The sequence below is a fragment of the Amaranthus tricolor genome, chromosome 4 (genome assembly GCF_026212465.1).
Source record: "Amaranthus tricolor cultivar Red isolate AtriRed21 chromosome 4, ASM2621246v1, whole genome shotgun sequence".
NCBI lineage: Eukaryota > Viridiplantae > Streptophyta > Magnoliopsida > Caryophyllales > Amaranthaceae > Amaranthus > Amaranthus tricolor.
The window spans coordinates 19,559,197-19,573,538 of record NC_080050.1 but is presented as its reverse complement, the minus strand read 5'-3'; the positions used below and the strand labels follow the sequence as shown (position 1 = coordinate 19,573,538).

General features: G+C 30.1%; 2 protein-coding genes across 5 annotated transcripts; one reads left to right on the top strand and one right to left on the bottom strand.

The window, feature by feature from the left end:
* Positions 1 to 552: 552 nt before the first annotated feature.
* On the top strand, positions 553 to 5,374 carry LOC130810310 (threonine dehydratase 1 biosynthetic, chloroplastic-like). 4 transcript variants are annotated; one of them, XM_057676316.1, is made up of 8 exons: positions 553 to 752; positions 1,947 to 2,126; positions 2,219 to 2,491; positions 3,047 to 3,254; positions 4,008 to 4,118; positions 4,210 to 4,294; positions 4,409 to 4,507; positions 5,005 to 5,372. In XM_057676316.1, the coding sequence occupies exons 2-5, from the start codon at positions 1,980 to 1,982 to the stop codon at positions 4,022 to 4,024; spliced, it is 645 nt and encodes a 214-aa protein (XP_057532299.1). In that variant the 5' UTR covers positions 553 to 752; positions 1,947 to 1,979; the 3' UTR covers positions 4,025 to 4,118; positions 4,210 to 4,294; positions 4,409 to 4,507; positions 5,005 to 5,372. The 4 variants fall into 4 exon arrangements, with proteins under 4 accessions (XP_057532299.1, XP_057532301.1, XP_057532300.1 ...); XM_057676318.1 differs by lacking the exon at positions 4,008 to 4,118 and having other exon boundaries at positions 5,005 to 5,374; XM_057676317.1 differs by lacking the exon at positions 5,005 to 5,372 and having other exon boundaries at positions 4,409 to 4,987.
* A 5,930-nt stretch (positions 5,375 to 11,304) lies between these two features.
* LOC130811284 (squamosa promoter-binding-like protein 8) lies at positions 11,305 to 14,077 on the bottom strand. Its single transcript, XM_057677517.1, has 3 exons — positions 13,347 to 14,077; positions 12,366 to 12,532; positions 11,305 to 11,667 (listed from the first exon to the last, which is right to left on the bottom strand). The coding sequence occupies exons 1-3, from the start codon at positions 13,913 to 13,915 to the stop codon at positions 11,561 to 11,563; spliced, it is 843 nt and encodes a 280-aa protein (XP_057533500.1). The 5' UTR covers positions 13,916 to 14,077; the 3' UTR covers positions 11,305 to 11,560.
* Between the last annotated feature and the right edge of the window lie 265 nt (positions 14,078 to 14,342).

The window sequence follows — 14,342 nt, the reverse complement described above, 5'->3', positions numbered from 1 at the left end:
CTGTCCCTAGCTCTCTTTGACAACCTTTTTTCCCCCAAAATTAATCTTCAAAAATTCTTCAAATTATCAATAATCGCTACTATCATCAACAATTGTCAGTAGTTCGACGCGATTATACTCACCAACTCCATTGACTTCTCGATCTAGAGTTCGTTGTAAGCGCTATAATCATTCTCAAATCGGCAATCACTACAAGAAAAATCATTTTTAGCAATAAGTTTTAGTAACGACTATATTTTTTTCGTTGCAAAAAATACAAGTTGTTGCGAAATTTGTTGTTATTGCTAAACAATCGTTGCAATAAGAAAAAAATTAACTTCCCCACCACTTAAAATAATTTTTCGATAGAACCTTATTTTTTGCAACGAAAAATTTAATTATTAAAATTAAATAAATAATTCGTAACTATATATATCATTGTAAAAAATAATTAATATACAGATATAACAAAGTCGTTGCAAATCTTTAACTAATAATTTTTGACAACGACTCCGATCCCTTTATTTCAAAAGGCGCATTTTTGTAAAACTGATTAAGTGAAAATCCCCTTCCCTCTCAAATCAGCCCAAAATCCCATTCCCTCTCAAAAACAAAGTGAAAATCTATTTCCCTCACAAACCCACGCACGGTTGGTAAAACTGCATTCCTTCTGCACACCGGATCTTCTGCCGCCTTCTGCACACCGGAGCTTCTGCCGCCTTCTGCACACCGGAACTCTTGCCGCCACGCCGTAGCGATCAAACCCAAGGCTGGTAAATTTTTTTTTCTTTGAATTTCTGGTTTCACCATTGTAGAGCAATAGTTTTTCATTTCCTAATTTATTTTTGTTTATCGATTTTTATTTATTCATTGATTGATTTTTATTTATAGGTATTTTTATTTATTGATTTTTAGTTTCATTTCAATTCCTAAATTATTTTTAGTTTCTTTTTTAATCCTGAAGATTTTTGTGTTGCCTTCATGGGTCCTTCCTTCAATGCTTTTAGTTCGAATCCTGAAGATTTGATTTTTATAGGTTTTGGTTAGTTTAATTTTCATATTTGGAAATTGGCATTGGAGAAATTTGTGTTACATTATGTTAGGTTTTGGTGGGAGTAGAAGCAATTGATGTAGAAATTAGGAATTGGGTTGGAAAATGCAGTCTTTCGGATTCAAACTATTTTGATGCGTAAACTTTACATTAAGGTAACTGATGAGCATTTGATTTGTCTGATCCTTTACTTGCTTAAACTGTCTTAATGAAGATGCTTTTAAATTTAGTTGATTTTGATAGTAATCTATTGATGTGAACCTATTAAAAGTTTTGTGCTGATAAGCAATTTGGAGCATATGAACATATTATTGTTGCCGTCTCATGCGTGGTTGACATTTACACTTTGATGATAACAATCCAATTATTTGTTTGATTTGATCCATTGATAACTACGATAAAAAGATGATGGAATTGAGTATGGTTGAATGGACCACAAAAAATACTTCTCCTTGAAGTTTTTGGTTATATTTAAAATTTTGTAATTTGAAAGTACTTCTACAATCTACATACGTAAAATATTCTTAAGCTATTAGCACTTGGATTTAGTGTTTTACCATATTCATGTTTCTTGATATTGATTCTGTTTTTAATTTAGAGTTACTCCAGGGGGTGGACAGGCAAAATGTAATATTTTTTAAGTTTAAATGATACATTTTTGGAGGAAGTAATTATAAATGGCATTTATTTCATGACATAAAGTATAAGTAGGTGTCTGGAAAAAATTTGAAAACAATTGTTTCCTATGTGTTCTTACAATGGCTCAGGTAAAACATTGTTTCTTTCCTAAAATACAAATTTTTTTAACTTGATTGAATAATAACTGGAGATCTGTATCCCGGAACCTTGTAACTATCTTGTGTTTTCTGCGATGAATGGTTAGAAATTTGAAGGCATTATACATTATCTTTTGTAGCTTTTCTCATTCAAGTTGCGGGGTGCTTACAATATGATGGTAAAGCTTCCAAAGGAGCAATTGCAAAGAGGGGTTATATGTTCATCAGCAGCAAATCATGCGCAGGGGGTGGCTTTGTCTGCTAAGAAACTGGGGTGTAATGCTGTGATTGTTATGCCTGTGACTACAACAGAAATAAAGGTTTGATACTTTTTAAATATGATGCCCTTGTTGGATATATTAGAACTTATCTCAGATAATTTTGATCCTAATGTTATTTGTGTTCACACCAGTGGAAATCTGTTGAGAGGCTGGGTGCCACTGTTGTCCTTGTGGGAGACTCTTATGATGAGGCACAAGCATATGCTAAGAATAGGGCTGAAGAGGAGGGATGGACATTTATACCTCCATTTGACCATCCAGATGTCATTATGGGGCAAGGGACCATAGGCATGGAGATTGTGAGCCAAACAAAAGGCCGTCCATTGCACGCAATCTTTGTCCCAGTAGGTGGTGGTGGACTCATAGCCGGTATTGCTGCTTATGTGAAAAGAGTCAAACAAGAGGTTGGTTTTTATGTATACAATATTTGTTTATCTGCTGCCTACCCTTTGCTTACCAAACTGCATTTACTTTTTTTGGGGGTGGAGGGGTGGGCAGGGGGTGGTGGTGCTGGGCTTATGTATTATATTCGGTTTTTTCAATATCCACGTAATTTCTTGTTGGTGTCCTATTAACAGAACAACAATACTACTTGGTACAAATAGTTTAGTAACTGAAAAATGGGATTACGTGGGGACAACCATTGAATGATTAGTTTCCTGATGAAATCATTAAGGAGAGGGGATAATGTGCCAAGTGAAGAGGAGTATATTAATAAAATGCCCAAAAGAAAATATGCTGCACATAAAAAAACAAAGCATTAGGGAAAATTTTCTTTGTTTATGTCTAGAATTTATTTTAAGAAAAGTGATGGAGCTTGCAGATTTCATTTGCCTGCTATTCTGCCTGGTTCAATGAGCTCCCTAATTCTGATGTCTGCAACTTTCATCTACAGGTCCTGCTGTAGTGATGGTTATTTCCTTCTGTTTGAATAATATATGCGATGCTTTTTTTATCAGGTCAAAATTATAGGGGTGGAACCATCTGATGCCAATGCAATGGCTCTGTCATTACACCATGGACAAAGAATTATGCTGGATAAAGTTGGAGGATTTGCAGATGGTGTAGCTGTTAAAGTGGTCGGGGAGGAAACTTTTCGCATATGTAAGGAATTGATAGATGGTGTAGTGCTTGTTAATCAGGATGCCATTTGTGCTTCCATAAAAGGTAATTACCTAAATCTAACATTGCAACTTTCATCAATCATCCTTTGAAATAATTGCCAAAATCGATACGATGCTAAGAATTTTGATGAATGATAATAATAACAATGAACTAAATAAATGTTTGATAATGTGAAACTTGCAAAGAGACACAGAGATTTAAGGAGGTCACCCAATGATGGCTACGTCCTCCGCCGTGTGTAGTTTCTTGTTTATATTATATTAAAGGAGTATACACTCTTACAAATGAAGTATTACAATTGAGTAAGAGATAAAATCAAAAGGCTATGTGTTTGGCTTAGGGGTTGTGTTTGATGATATAATGAGTGTATGAGAGCTCTCTATTCATAGGAGAGATCACACTAAGTAACATTAAGTACATTAAAACTATGATTAAATGATAATGAAACATCCCCAAGTATTTGAAGAGTCAAAAACAATCTAGAATCCATGCCTTTCTGAAATTAGTGTCTGATCATTTCTTTGGGAGCAATAGAATTACCCATTTCACTACTCTTGGATTACTTTCTAATTTTCGGGTGACTTTGTCAAGCTACAGCCTACATTAATGACATGCTTTGTAGAATATGGACTTCATCATTTGTAGGTTGATAAGGGTCCCTTATACTCCATAATCATTAATGTAATAATGTTTTTTTGTGGTTGTCTTATATTATTATAATAATGTTTTTTTTTTCATCAAAAGAATCCCCTTTAGTGATATTGATTTGCAAGTATGAATGCTATCTTTGTGTAGTCGGCATTGGATGTTAGCAATTATTAGTCCATGGAAGGGATTGGTTAATTGGTTAGATCCTGCTGGTGTGGAAAATAAAGTGCGTGAAAATGCTCGTAAAATTATTTATGAGTAAGTACTATAATATTGCATCGTAAATGGTTTTACTTTGATATATTATTTAGGTTCTATCTATTTAATCACTTTATATGTAAATGACTAGGGGGCTTGTGAAGTTTAGCATGCTCCATCGAAAGGATCTCAAAAAAATTAAAAAGAATCCTAAAGTTGGTTGGAACAAACTAAAAGTAAGGTTCTTTTATAGTAATTTTTTTTTTTGTTTAGACATGTTCTAAACTTATGACAAATTCTATGTTCTAATTATTTTTTCATCGTTTGTTTGTTTTGATTTCTTGTAATAGTGTCTTCGTCAACCTCAAGACGCCAAATACTGTGGATATTATGTATGCCGTTATATGCTTGAGACTATTGAAAGTAGGCAACAATTGATTTTGGAGGAGGTAAGTATTCGTCAAAAATTTATATCAAACATTATGATATTGGTATTGAAACACAATGACATTTGGATATAATATTGATGGATTGGATTTTCGGCATCAATGTTCACCTTCTCTTTCTTGGCTGCAATTTATAGGTCTTATGATTACATGTTGTTGTGATGTTTCTAGCAGCAAGATGGTTACCAAAAGTAGAGTTAGTTGACTGCATACAAGCTTCTAAATCACCCCTAATAGAAGTATTATAGATTGGGAGAGTGTGATTCAAAGTTGACATTTGTTTGACATATTTTATTTATGGGCAGTTGATTTTTTTGGGAATATATTATTCGATTAGTTATTGAGACAGGTTATGATGTATTTCATTGTTTTCCAATTTGGGGGTTGTCCTATATACAAAGGAGACTCTGCCGAAATTTTCGCTCAAATTTTTGTTATTTGACACATTGTTGCAATAAGTTGGGTTAGTAAAATTTTAATGAATTATTAATGTCTTGCAGTTTTCCCCTAGGGCTCCTTCAACTTATTCTCAGGAGAGCATTGATCAAGTTCGAGAAAATTGGAGAATGAAGCAGAAGATTTGGATGATGTGTTATAAGATCATATCGATGGAAATTATTAAAGATTAGAATTCATGAAGAATTTTGATGACATTTGACTTTTGGAATAATATAATTGTATAGTTGAATTCTAGTCTAATTATATGATGAAATGGTTTATAATTTTTGCTGTTGGTATAGCATGTATGAACGCGTATATTTAATGGTATATATGGATTAGTACAAATTATATCGTATTAGTATTTTTATTTATTAATATAGGTCTTTTGTCATATAAATGGTGGTTTAAAAATAAAAGGAAATTGCAACTGTACGGCTTTTTTATTAGTAGTTATTGGCAAGGGCAAAGAGAACACCTCCAGTAATTGTTAGTTTTCTTTGGTAAGGGAAAAGAGAATACCTCCCTAAAGCAGGTGTTCTCTTTGGTGGGGTTGTAGATTTTTTTACAAGTAGCAAAGAGAACACCTCCATAAGGTGCAAGTTTTCTTTAGTGTGAAGAAAAGAGAACGCCTATTTGTTCCACATGTTCTCTTTTATTTTACTTAAGAAAACACTAAGAAAGGGGCGTTCTCTTAGGCTAAGAGAACTGTGACATGGAGAACGCTCCTGAAGAGTTCTCTTAGGCATATTTGAGGCGTTCTCTTTTCCCTTTTTTGTAGTAGTGTAAAATATCTAAATGTATAAAAAAAATCATTATCATGATATTACATGGAGTTTCATGGTTACTAAAAATTATACAAAACTAAATATCAATGAAAACCATATTCATAACTACTTTTAAATGTTTATATTTGATGCTTGTGATCGTTATATTCGTTCTTTTATGGCCACCTAAACATATAATAATTTTATTTTTTTGTTTCGATACAAAAAAATTATGAGCAAAGAAGATACCACTATACCACTAAATCAAGTGACAATGGATAAACATACCACAACAATAGTAAATTAGCAATCAACATAGGAAAAGGATTCAGCAAGAGTATGAACAACTAAGATAAAAACAAAGACCACAAAAATAATAAGCTAAAGAAGACGATATATGCCCCCAGAAGAATAAAGTAGAAAAGTCAAATTCTATCACAATTTATAAGGAATTTGTTGCATAATATAAATTGATAATTTGAAACATAAACTTCAAGGGGAGAGAGTGTCATGCAAGCCCTTCACTTAACTGGGCAAAAAATAAATAAGACAACCTCCATTATACTAGCAAATTCTGATATTATAAATAAAATTTTCCTTCAAACATCTTTATTTAGTAATTAAATATTCACTTAATATTAATATGTAAGAATTTGTTCATATTAGTAAATATTCAAATTTTTAACTAATTCAAAATGATTTGTTAAGTATGAATTTTAAAAATCATTTGTATAAAAGAATAATATCATTAAATGACGGGGAATTACAAGGATTACAAGGATGAGAGCCACCTTGTTGCTACTCTTTCAAAACTCTGCAGACCTTCATTCCACAAAACAAATAAACTAAATAAAAGAAAAACAATGAATTGGAAAATAAATAGAACTGGGAAGGGAACAAATAATCTTTTTAGGGTTTCACAAGGATTCTAAAATTCTGAGAAAATCTGTGATCCAAAATTTTTAATTTTCTACTTGCTAGGTAAAAGGTTAAGATTTTTATTGATTGCATTTGGAAAAATATTGTGCCCTTCTCCAGCCGTGTTTTTAATTTGTTAATTAAAGTAATTTGAATAATTATATTTAGTTGTGAAAATACACATGCTTATAAGCGTGGTTAATTAGGTTTATATCAATACTTATAAGCCTATGTAATTTTTAGTATATATTGAATTTTTGTCTTTAAAATTTGCTTCTTTTCACGCTTATAATTGTTTGAAGGAAAATTTTATTTGTAAGTATGGCTAAATTAAATACTATGCCAATATTTTAATTAAGCATGGGTAAATTCATTTGGGTAGATGCAACTTTTTTGTAAGGCTCTATGTTATTACTACATTTTATATTTCTGTATGTCTAATCTAATTTGCTACAATTTTATTTTTGATCCTTATTTACATTTTTTTTTATTGTTCTCATCAACATATTTAATTTTTTTTTTCTATAAAATGTACTTAAGGCTAATGTTGTGGAATGGAGGAGTATGATACTCTCGTAAACGCAAACGCCAACCCCAAACCCAAAGGCCCGAACAATAAAAAATGACACATGTTCAAATAAACGCCGTTCATATTAGTTTGGGAACCCAATTGAAAGTAAAACAATGTTAGTGATCAACACTATACTCCAATCAACAATGCAGTCTCACTATCACCCTATTCAATCCCCAAACAGCAAGAAATTACCAACAAAAGATTTTGAACAAGATAAACATTGGCCTAACTTTTAACCAAGGGTAAAGGGGGACCATTATTAATAACATAGGCCAACTAACTCAACCTTTGGCTAAATACATCTCTCACTTTCATGATTGTGACATGGATGGTTGCAAATACAAGTAGAATAGAAAGATAAAAACTTTTCTTTTTTTAAATAACTTTCTACCTTCTTGACTTTAACTATATGATCTCTACATCTCTCTCCCTATATACTTCTATATAATTTCTCATTTTCATATTACTTGTAACGTTATAAAGATAATAAATTATTTATTCACTATCCTTAAATTATGATTAGTTTTTAATCTATGAATTAAACATAGTCAAATGAAATTTTATTTGATTCATTTCAATGTAAAGATTATTATTAATTTTTATAATTTTTTATTATTTATAAATAGAGATATTAAGAATAGAATAAAATTATTGAAATGAATGAAAAGTAAAATAATGTAAGTATTTTCGAACCGAGAAAAATATACGTAGGTGAAATATTATTTAATTTGTTTATCAATAGTCCATACATCTATCTCTAAGAGATATCCCCATTTTATTTTGAGTTAATCCATCTTCCTTTGCTAGAAGTTCTTATTATGAAAATGTCTTTACTGCATTTATTTATTCGCATTCGTATATTTTAACTTTTCTAATACCATTTACACAATATATATGATGCCTTCATTTTTAAGCTTTGTGTAATATACAATTGTTACAATTTTTTAATGACAGATGAAATATACTTTTATAATTTTAATCCTTCATAATTTTTAGTTCTATACTTATTCTATTCCAAAATAGGTGCACATTTGACTTTTTATGCAGTGTAATAAACTAATTTTATCCTTAACATCTTCAATTATATATAATTAAAAAATATGAAAATTTGATACTAATAATCTTTGAATTGAGACAAATTAAACAAAATTCAGTTGACTATGTTTTAACTTATAGATTAAATACTAATCACAAATTAGAGTTAATAAATAAATAAGATTTCATCCGTTTTATTATATCTGTTACATTTGACTTTTTACATAACCTAAGGTATTATTTTGATCATTTATATAATGAACTATACATATCTAAAAATTACAAAAAATTAATATCATGAAAATATGTGATTAAACGATTCAAACAAGATTCTAATTAACCATAGTTTTTTTAAATATTATCAGTATTCAGTAATATATAAAATAAGCTTAAATAATATATATATATATATATATATATATATATATATATATATATATATATATATATATATATATATATATATATATATATATATATATATATATATAATGGTAGTGTAACAAAGTAATTAAAAATGAAAAAAAAACAAGATTTTTATTCTTGTATGTAATTTTAGGACGGATGAAGTAACACAACAGATTTGGTAAAAAAGTAAAATAAAATGGTGAGTAAAAAAGAAAAGACGAAGTATGTGGGAAAGAGGCCTAGAAGTGTAGAGTAGCTGTATGAGGTTGATCATCAAATCAGGCTTCCTCGCAGGAGACAGAAAGAAAAGCTGATTGGTCTTTTACTCTCTCCCCCTCCACCACTTATTACATCACCTTTTTGGGTCCTACTCTTCTTTTTTTACCGCGTTTCATTACTACATGAATCATTCAGTTTAATTATTCTTCCTTTTTTACAAGTCCATCTCATTTTCTTGGAAATATCTCTACAATTTCCAATTTTTTTTTAAAGCTTTTGCTTCTACTTGACCTGTAAGTAGAGTACTATTTTCTTCGTTTAACATCTGTCATATCTTAATCTTTACCTCATCAGTAAAAATTTTTGATACCTAAGAATAATTATAACAACATTTCACTTAATTGTACATTTCATATTATCCATTACTATAACTATCTAAAGTTATTTGTGAATAATTATCAAATTAAATGTAATACTCCCTCCGGATCAATTTAATTGTCTTATTTTTTTATTTGGCAAAGTCTTTTTATTTGTCCAATTTCTATTTTTGTCAATCTTTTTTTACCTAAATATCTTTAGTTCACACAAGTAATTACGAATATCCTTAATAATCGTGCCCAAGCAAATGAGACATCTAAATTAGTTCGGAGGGAGTAATATAGAAGTATTTCTTTTTTGATAATATAAATACTAATAGTAATTCTTTTTACATAATTTGATGATTCTTTTTCAAGTAAGTTGAAAATTTGTTGGCAATTGAGTCCTCATTTTCATTATTTTGTTTTCTATACATCAAAGCTTTGTTTTCCCTTAATGTGGTACTTCGATATTACTAATATAACATTTATTGTATTTTTTCTTTATAACCTTTCCTCCATTCATACATGCTTTATTGGAGTATAAATTGATCTTGGTTGAAAGATCTTTTGAGTTAATTTATTCTTGCTTCTTTTTAAGCATCTCAGGAATTTCATGATTTTTGTTAAAGAATTGCTGCAATTTGGTAAAATTTTTGCTTCTCTATGTACTGTACACTAAGCTTATTAGGTTGATTGGATTTCTTTTGTGATTACTTACACGGTACTTATCTTCACCAAATTTTGTGTTTTTGTTAATTTTACAAGTATAAGTTAAAAATTACTAGTTTAGAACACTTCAATTAAACTGCAAATTTATTTCTAAGTCGGTATTTTTGTTATTATGTTTTCATTTAATTTTTTTGTTTATAATTACTAATATTTACTTTATAAATTTTGATTAGAAGATACTAGATTTGTTAATTAATTGCATATTAGGATATTTGACACTATTTTATTATTCAAGTTTATTTTATATTGCAATTAAAGTGTAGCAAAATATATAATTAAGTGAGATTTTATTTCATTGTATATGCAAACTATTATAATGTTATGTTTTTATAATTTTTAGTTATACGTAAAACAAAGTATAAATTTTCAAATAACTTTAGATTGCGTAAAACGTAAAATGTATTAAATATTAAGGAGCAAAATAAGTTCAGATTTTAAGATACAGAGAATGACATCTATATTAATATTACCTTGATTGCTTGTTTGCATTGTATGGTTTTTGCAACTAAAAATTATACTCCTTCCTATTCATTTTAAGTATCTTATTTTTTTATTGGGTCAAATCACCTTAAATGTCTCATTTTTATTCTGGGTATGTTAACTTTACTAGTTTATCCCTACTAAACTTAACTTTTTTACACCTTTACACTTACTAGTCTCACTTTCACTACAAAAAAATAATAAAATGGCGACAAACCATTTCATCGCCATTTGATAGCTAAACGGTCAAAAAGTAGGTCTGGCGACGGGCTAGTGACGAGATATGAGGTGGTCGCTATTCCTTTCGTCGCTAATCTCAAAATGGACGCCATTTCCTCGCCTTTTCTTAGCGACCAATTTGCGACACGAATCCCGTCGCCAAACTGGCGACCACTATCTTCTAGCTATTTATTCGCCACCGGGCGACCACCATGTCGTAGTTGTGTCGTCGCCTGCCTATCGGCCTGCTTAGCGACCCGCTTATAAAAATTTACAATTATAAAAATTTAAAAACTCTACACTTTTCTCTTACATATGTGGTCCTATTTGACCATCTAAAAAATGGTGAAAAGTTAAATGGGACTTAGGGAGAATAGGAAAGAGTATAATCTAGAACAGTTTAGGAGTAGTTAGGTTAAATAACGAATCCTTTGTACTTCCTCCGTTCCATTTTAGTCGCTACATTTGCATGGGCAAGAAAATTAAGAAAAGTAATTAACCTACACTGTAGATGATTATTTACTTTATAGAGTATAGTATTTTATTATTGTTAATTGAAAAAAAAGAAAAAATAGGTGTTAGGTTATTTTATAGAGTATAGTATAGTATTTCATTATAGACTATAAAGTATAAAGTAGGATAAAAATAGGAGTATGTAGAACTTTAAATGATTGTTTTATTACTAAAAACGAAAATGTAGCAAGTAATATGAAATTGCCAAAGAATTAATTTGTTCAGCTAATACATGATTTAATTTCCCTGGCACAATAAGTTAACTACACTTTATACCCTTGATTGAAAAATACATCGCACAAACGTAATTAAGTAACAAATTAGAGCTAATTAATTCTTCTTGATCTCATTGTCTTCATTAATTTCAGCATTTTCCACTACTTATTCATAGCTAGAGCTACTCATACGATTGTTGCATGAAATTTGTATCAAACGATACTCTTGGAGGCGACATTTCAATCGTCACTGATAATGATGAATTCATTGCTGAATCTGAAGGTGACCCTGAAAAATTTTCAATATAAAACTAGATCTAAATATCAACTCAAAAAAAAAGAAAAAAAAAAAAAACTAGATCTAAATATTCGTCAAACCTAATCATTATTTTATGCTGATGCAATCCTTAATAATAATACTATTTCATTACATTCTAAAAGATTCAGGTCGATTTTCTTAATAGCAAATCTAAGAAGATATACAAAGTCGATGACCATTGAATTTTTCACATACAAAGTTGTATCCATTCTTTCTTTGCTAGTTAAACAAGAGTGTAGAGAAAGGTTTAAATTTTTTTAGTAGTCACTAATAATCATTTTATGTGCAATTTTATAAGAAACTCATGTGCAAATAAATCAGTTTCCTAAAATTTATTATCATGTAACAAACATAATTTTTTTTAAAAAAATTTAATTACAGATGGAGGAAGTAAAATTGTCAACCCTAAACCAACTTCTTTAAAGCAAACTTAACTACAGGTAACAAATGCTATAAAATGGTGGGACATATTCTTTAATTTTAACGACACACGCTTATTTAGTTGACTAGTTTTTACACTTAAAATATTTACAAAGAACACATTCATTGAAATGTCACCACCACAAAAAAAAAAAAAAAAAATTCACAGTGGAAAAACCTTAACCATTGTCTCGATTGAAAAAAAATATTAAAATTAGTAATTATATAAAAAAGAAAAGAAATATTACTTATAATATTTTGTGACGGTGATGAATCAGTATTTTCTGATGACAAGGAAGCAGCACTTGAAGAGGTTACCCTTTGATTGTTAGATTTTCGCCGTCGACGATTATGATCAGCTAATCTTTTCCGACAACTCCTCTTCCCATTATCAAATTCCGATAACAAATGAAACCTTAACATCATAAAAAAATACATGGTCTTATCCGTTATTTTATTAATATGGAGTATTATTAACAACCCTAGTTATACAGTTAAGTATAGCTCCATTAGCCTAAAAAGACCAAACTACCCTCATCAGAAACAATTTTGGACAATTCATAACAATTCGTACTTAGGGACATCCCCACATGATTGGAAGACATAGTACGCTTGCATTACAAAACTACGTTTATTTTGTTAATGGGTTATAGTATACTTCTAAATAACATAATCTATTGGTTTAGATATAAGTTTTTTTTTTTGAAAAAGGGTTTCGAGATAAGTTTAGTTCTCTAAGTATGTTTTACTAGCAACATAGGGAATTCATAAAATCGGATCAAATATAACAAAAATGTGTACTTTACATTTTTAGGATTTTCTTGCAAGTTCTAAACTTTAACGTACTCATTTTGATTTTCATTAAATACTTTATCTCTTGCATATCATTGTGATAGGTTTTTTGTTTAATATAAGGATCTCACTGAGAAAAAGAAATGGCAAGCCTTAGTCAATATTTTTAGTCAAAAATTTTTAAGGGTATTTAAGAAATATTAGTGGACTATTTTAATAAGTTGAAATTATTGCGAGTTGAAATTATTCTCCACTTTTGTTAGCTTTTTTCTAAATTAAAAAGCCAAAGATTAAAATTAACTAAAAATGTCAATTCGATAACCATTGACCAAACATTCCTTTAATAATGTAACATTGCGTCAAATGAATCAGAGAATTATTAGTGTTTGGTTAAAAAGAAAGGACAAGAAATGGAAAATGAAAGAGAAAAAAGATACCGGCTACACTGCTGGCAAAATCTCCGAGTTAACCCGGCGGTGATAACAGTGGAAGCCTTAGAGTGAAACTCACAAACCTTATGACGACGATGATAATGCTTAGCATGACTAAGATCAGCATTACAACCTTCAGCTTGACATTTAGGTGACTGAACCGCTGGATCAACGCCTCTAGACCGGCAATAAAGGCGGCTAACTAAGTCATCATCAGCAGAAAAGTAAGTGCGCCGGCCTAAGTTTAAACCAATTGGACGGTTCGTAAAAAGATCCGGTTCAGTCTTAGGGATTTGCATTACGGAAGAGAATGTTTCAAGGGTGTTTGGGTAGGAGAAAAGTGGTATTTGTGGTTGAGTGGGTGTGTTATCGTGTGGGAAGGGGCATGAGTTTGTAAATGGGTTGTCATAAATCGGATGGTGAGAAATTGATGATGAAGATAAAGATTCATGAGGTTGATGATGAATCTGAATATGATTATGATTATGATTATGATTATGAATATGAAGGTCCATATCCGATAAAAAGATGTTGGGAGAAGGGGAAGAATGGTTGTTCCACTCGTAGCTCGACATTTAGATCAATTTTTTCTTCTTTTAGGGTTCAAAGATGAAATGGTATCATTGAAATAAAATAATAAAAAGATATATTAGATAATGAACATGTAGAGATGAGAAAATAATTGAAAGAAAGAAATTTTAAATAGGAAAAACAAGACTTTGGTTTGTAATATGACAATATGAGTAATGGCAAGTTATAGTATCGCTCTCACTTACTCAAGTACAAACATATGAGGGGAATGCCTTGTGGGGAGGTGGTATCTTTATCAATAATTGACCCTACTCATTTAGTCATTCATTTTTATTTCTTGCATTTTCGTCATACTATCTTATTGTCAGAGTAAATTCAAAAGAGTGGTACACAATTTTTTTTTTTACCTTATCCTCAAAAGTTAGAAGTGATAAATTTTTTTAAATCAAATTATTCTTACGAATAACTAAA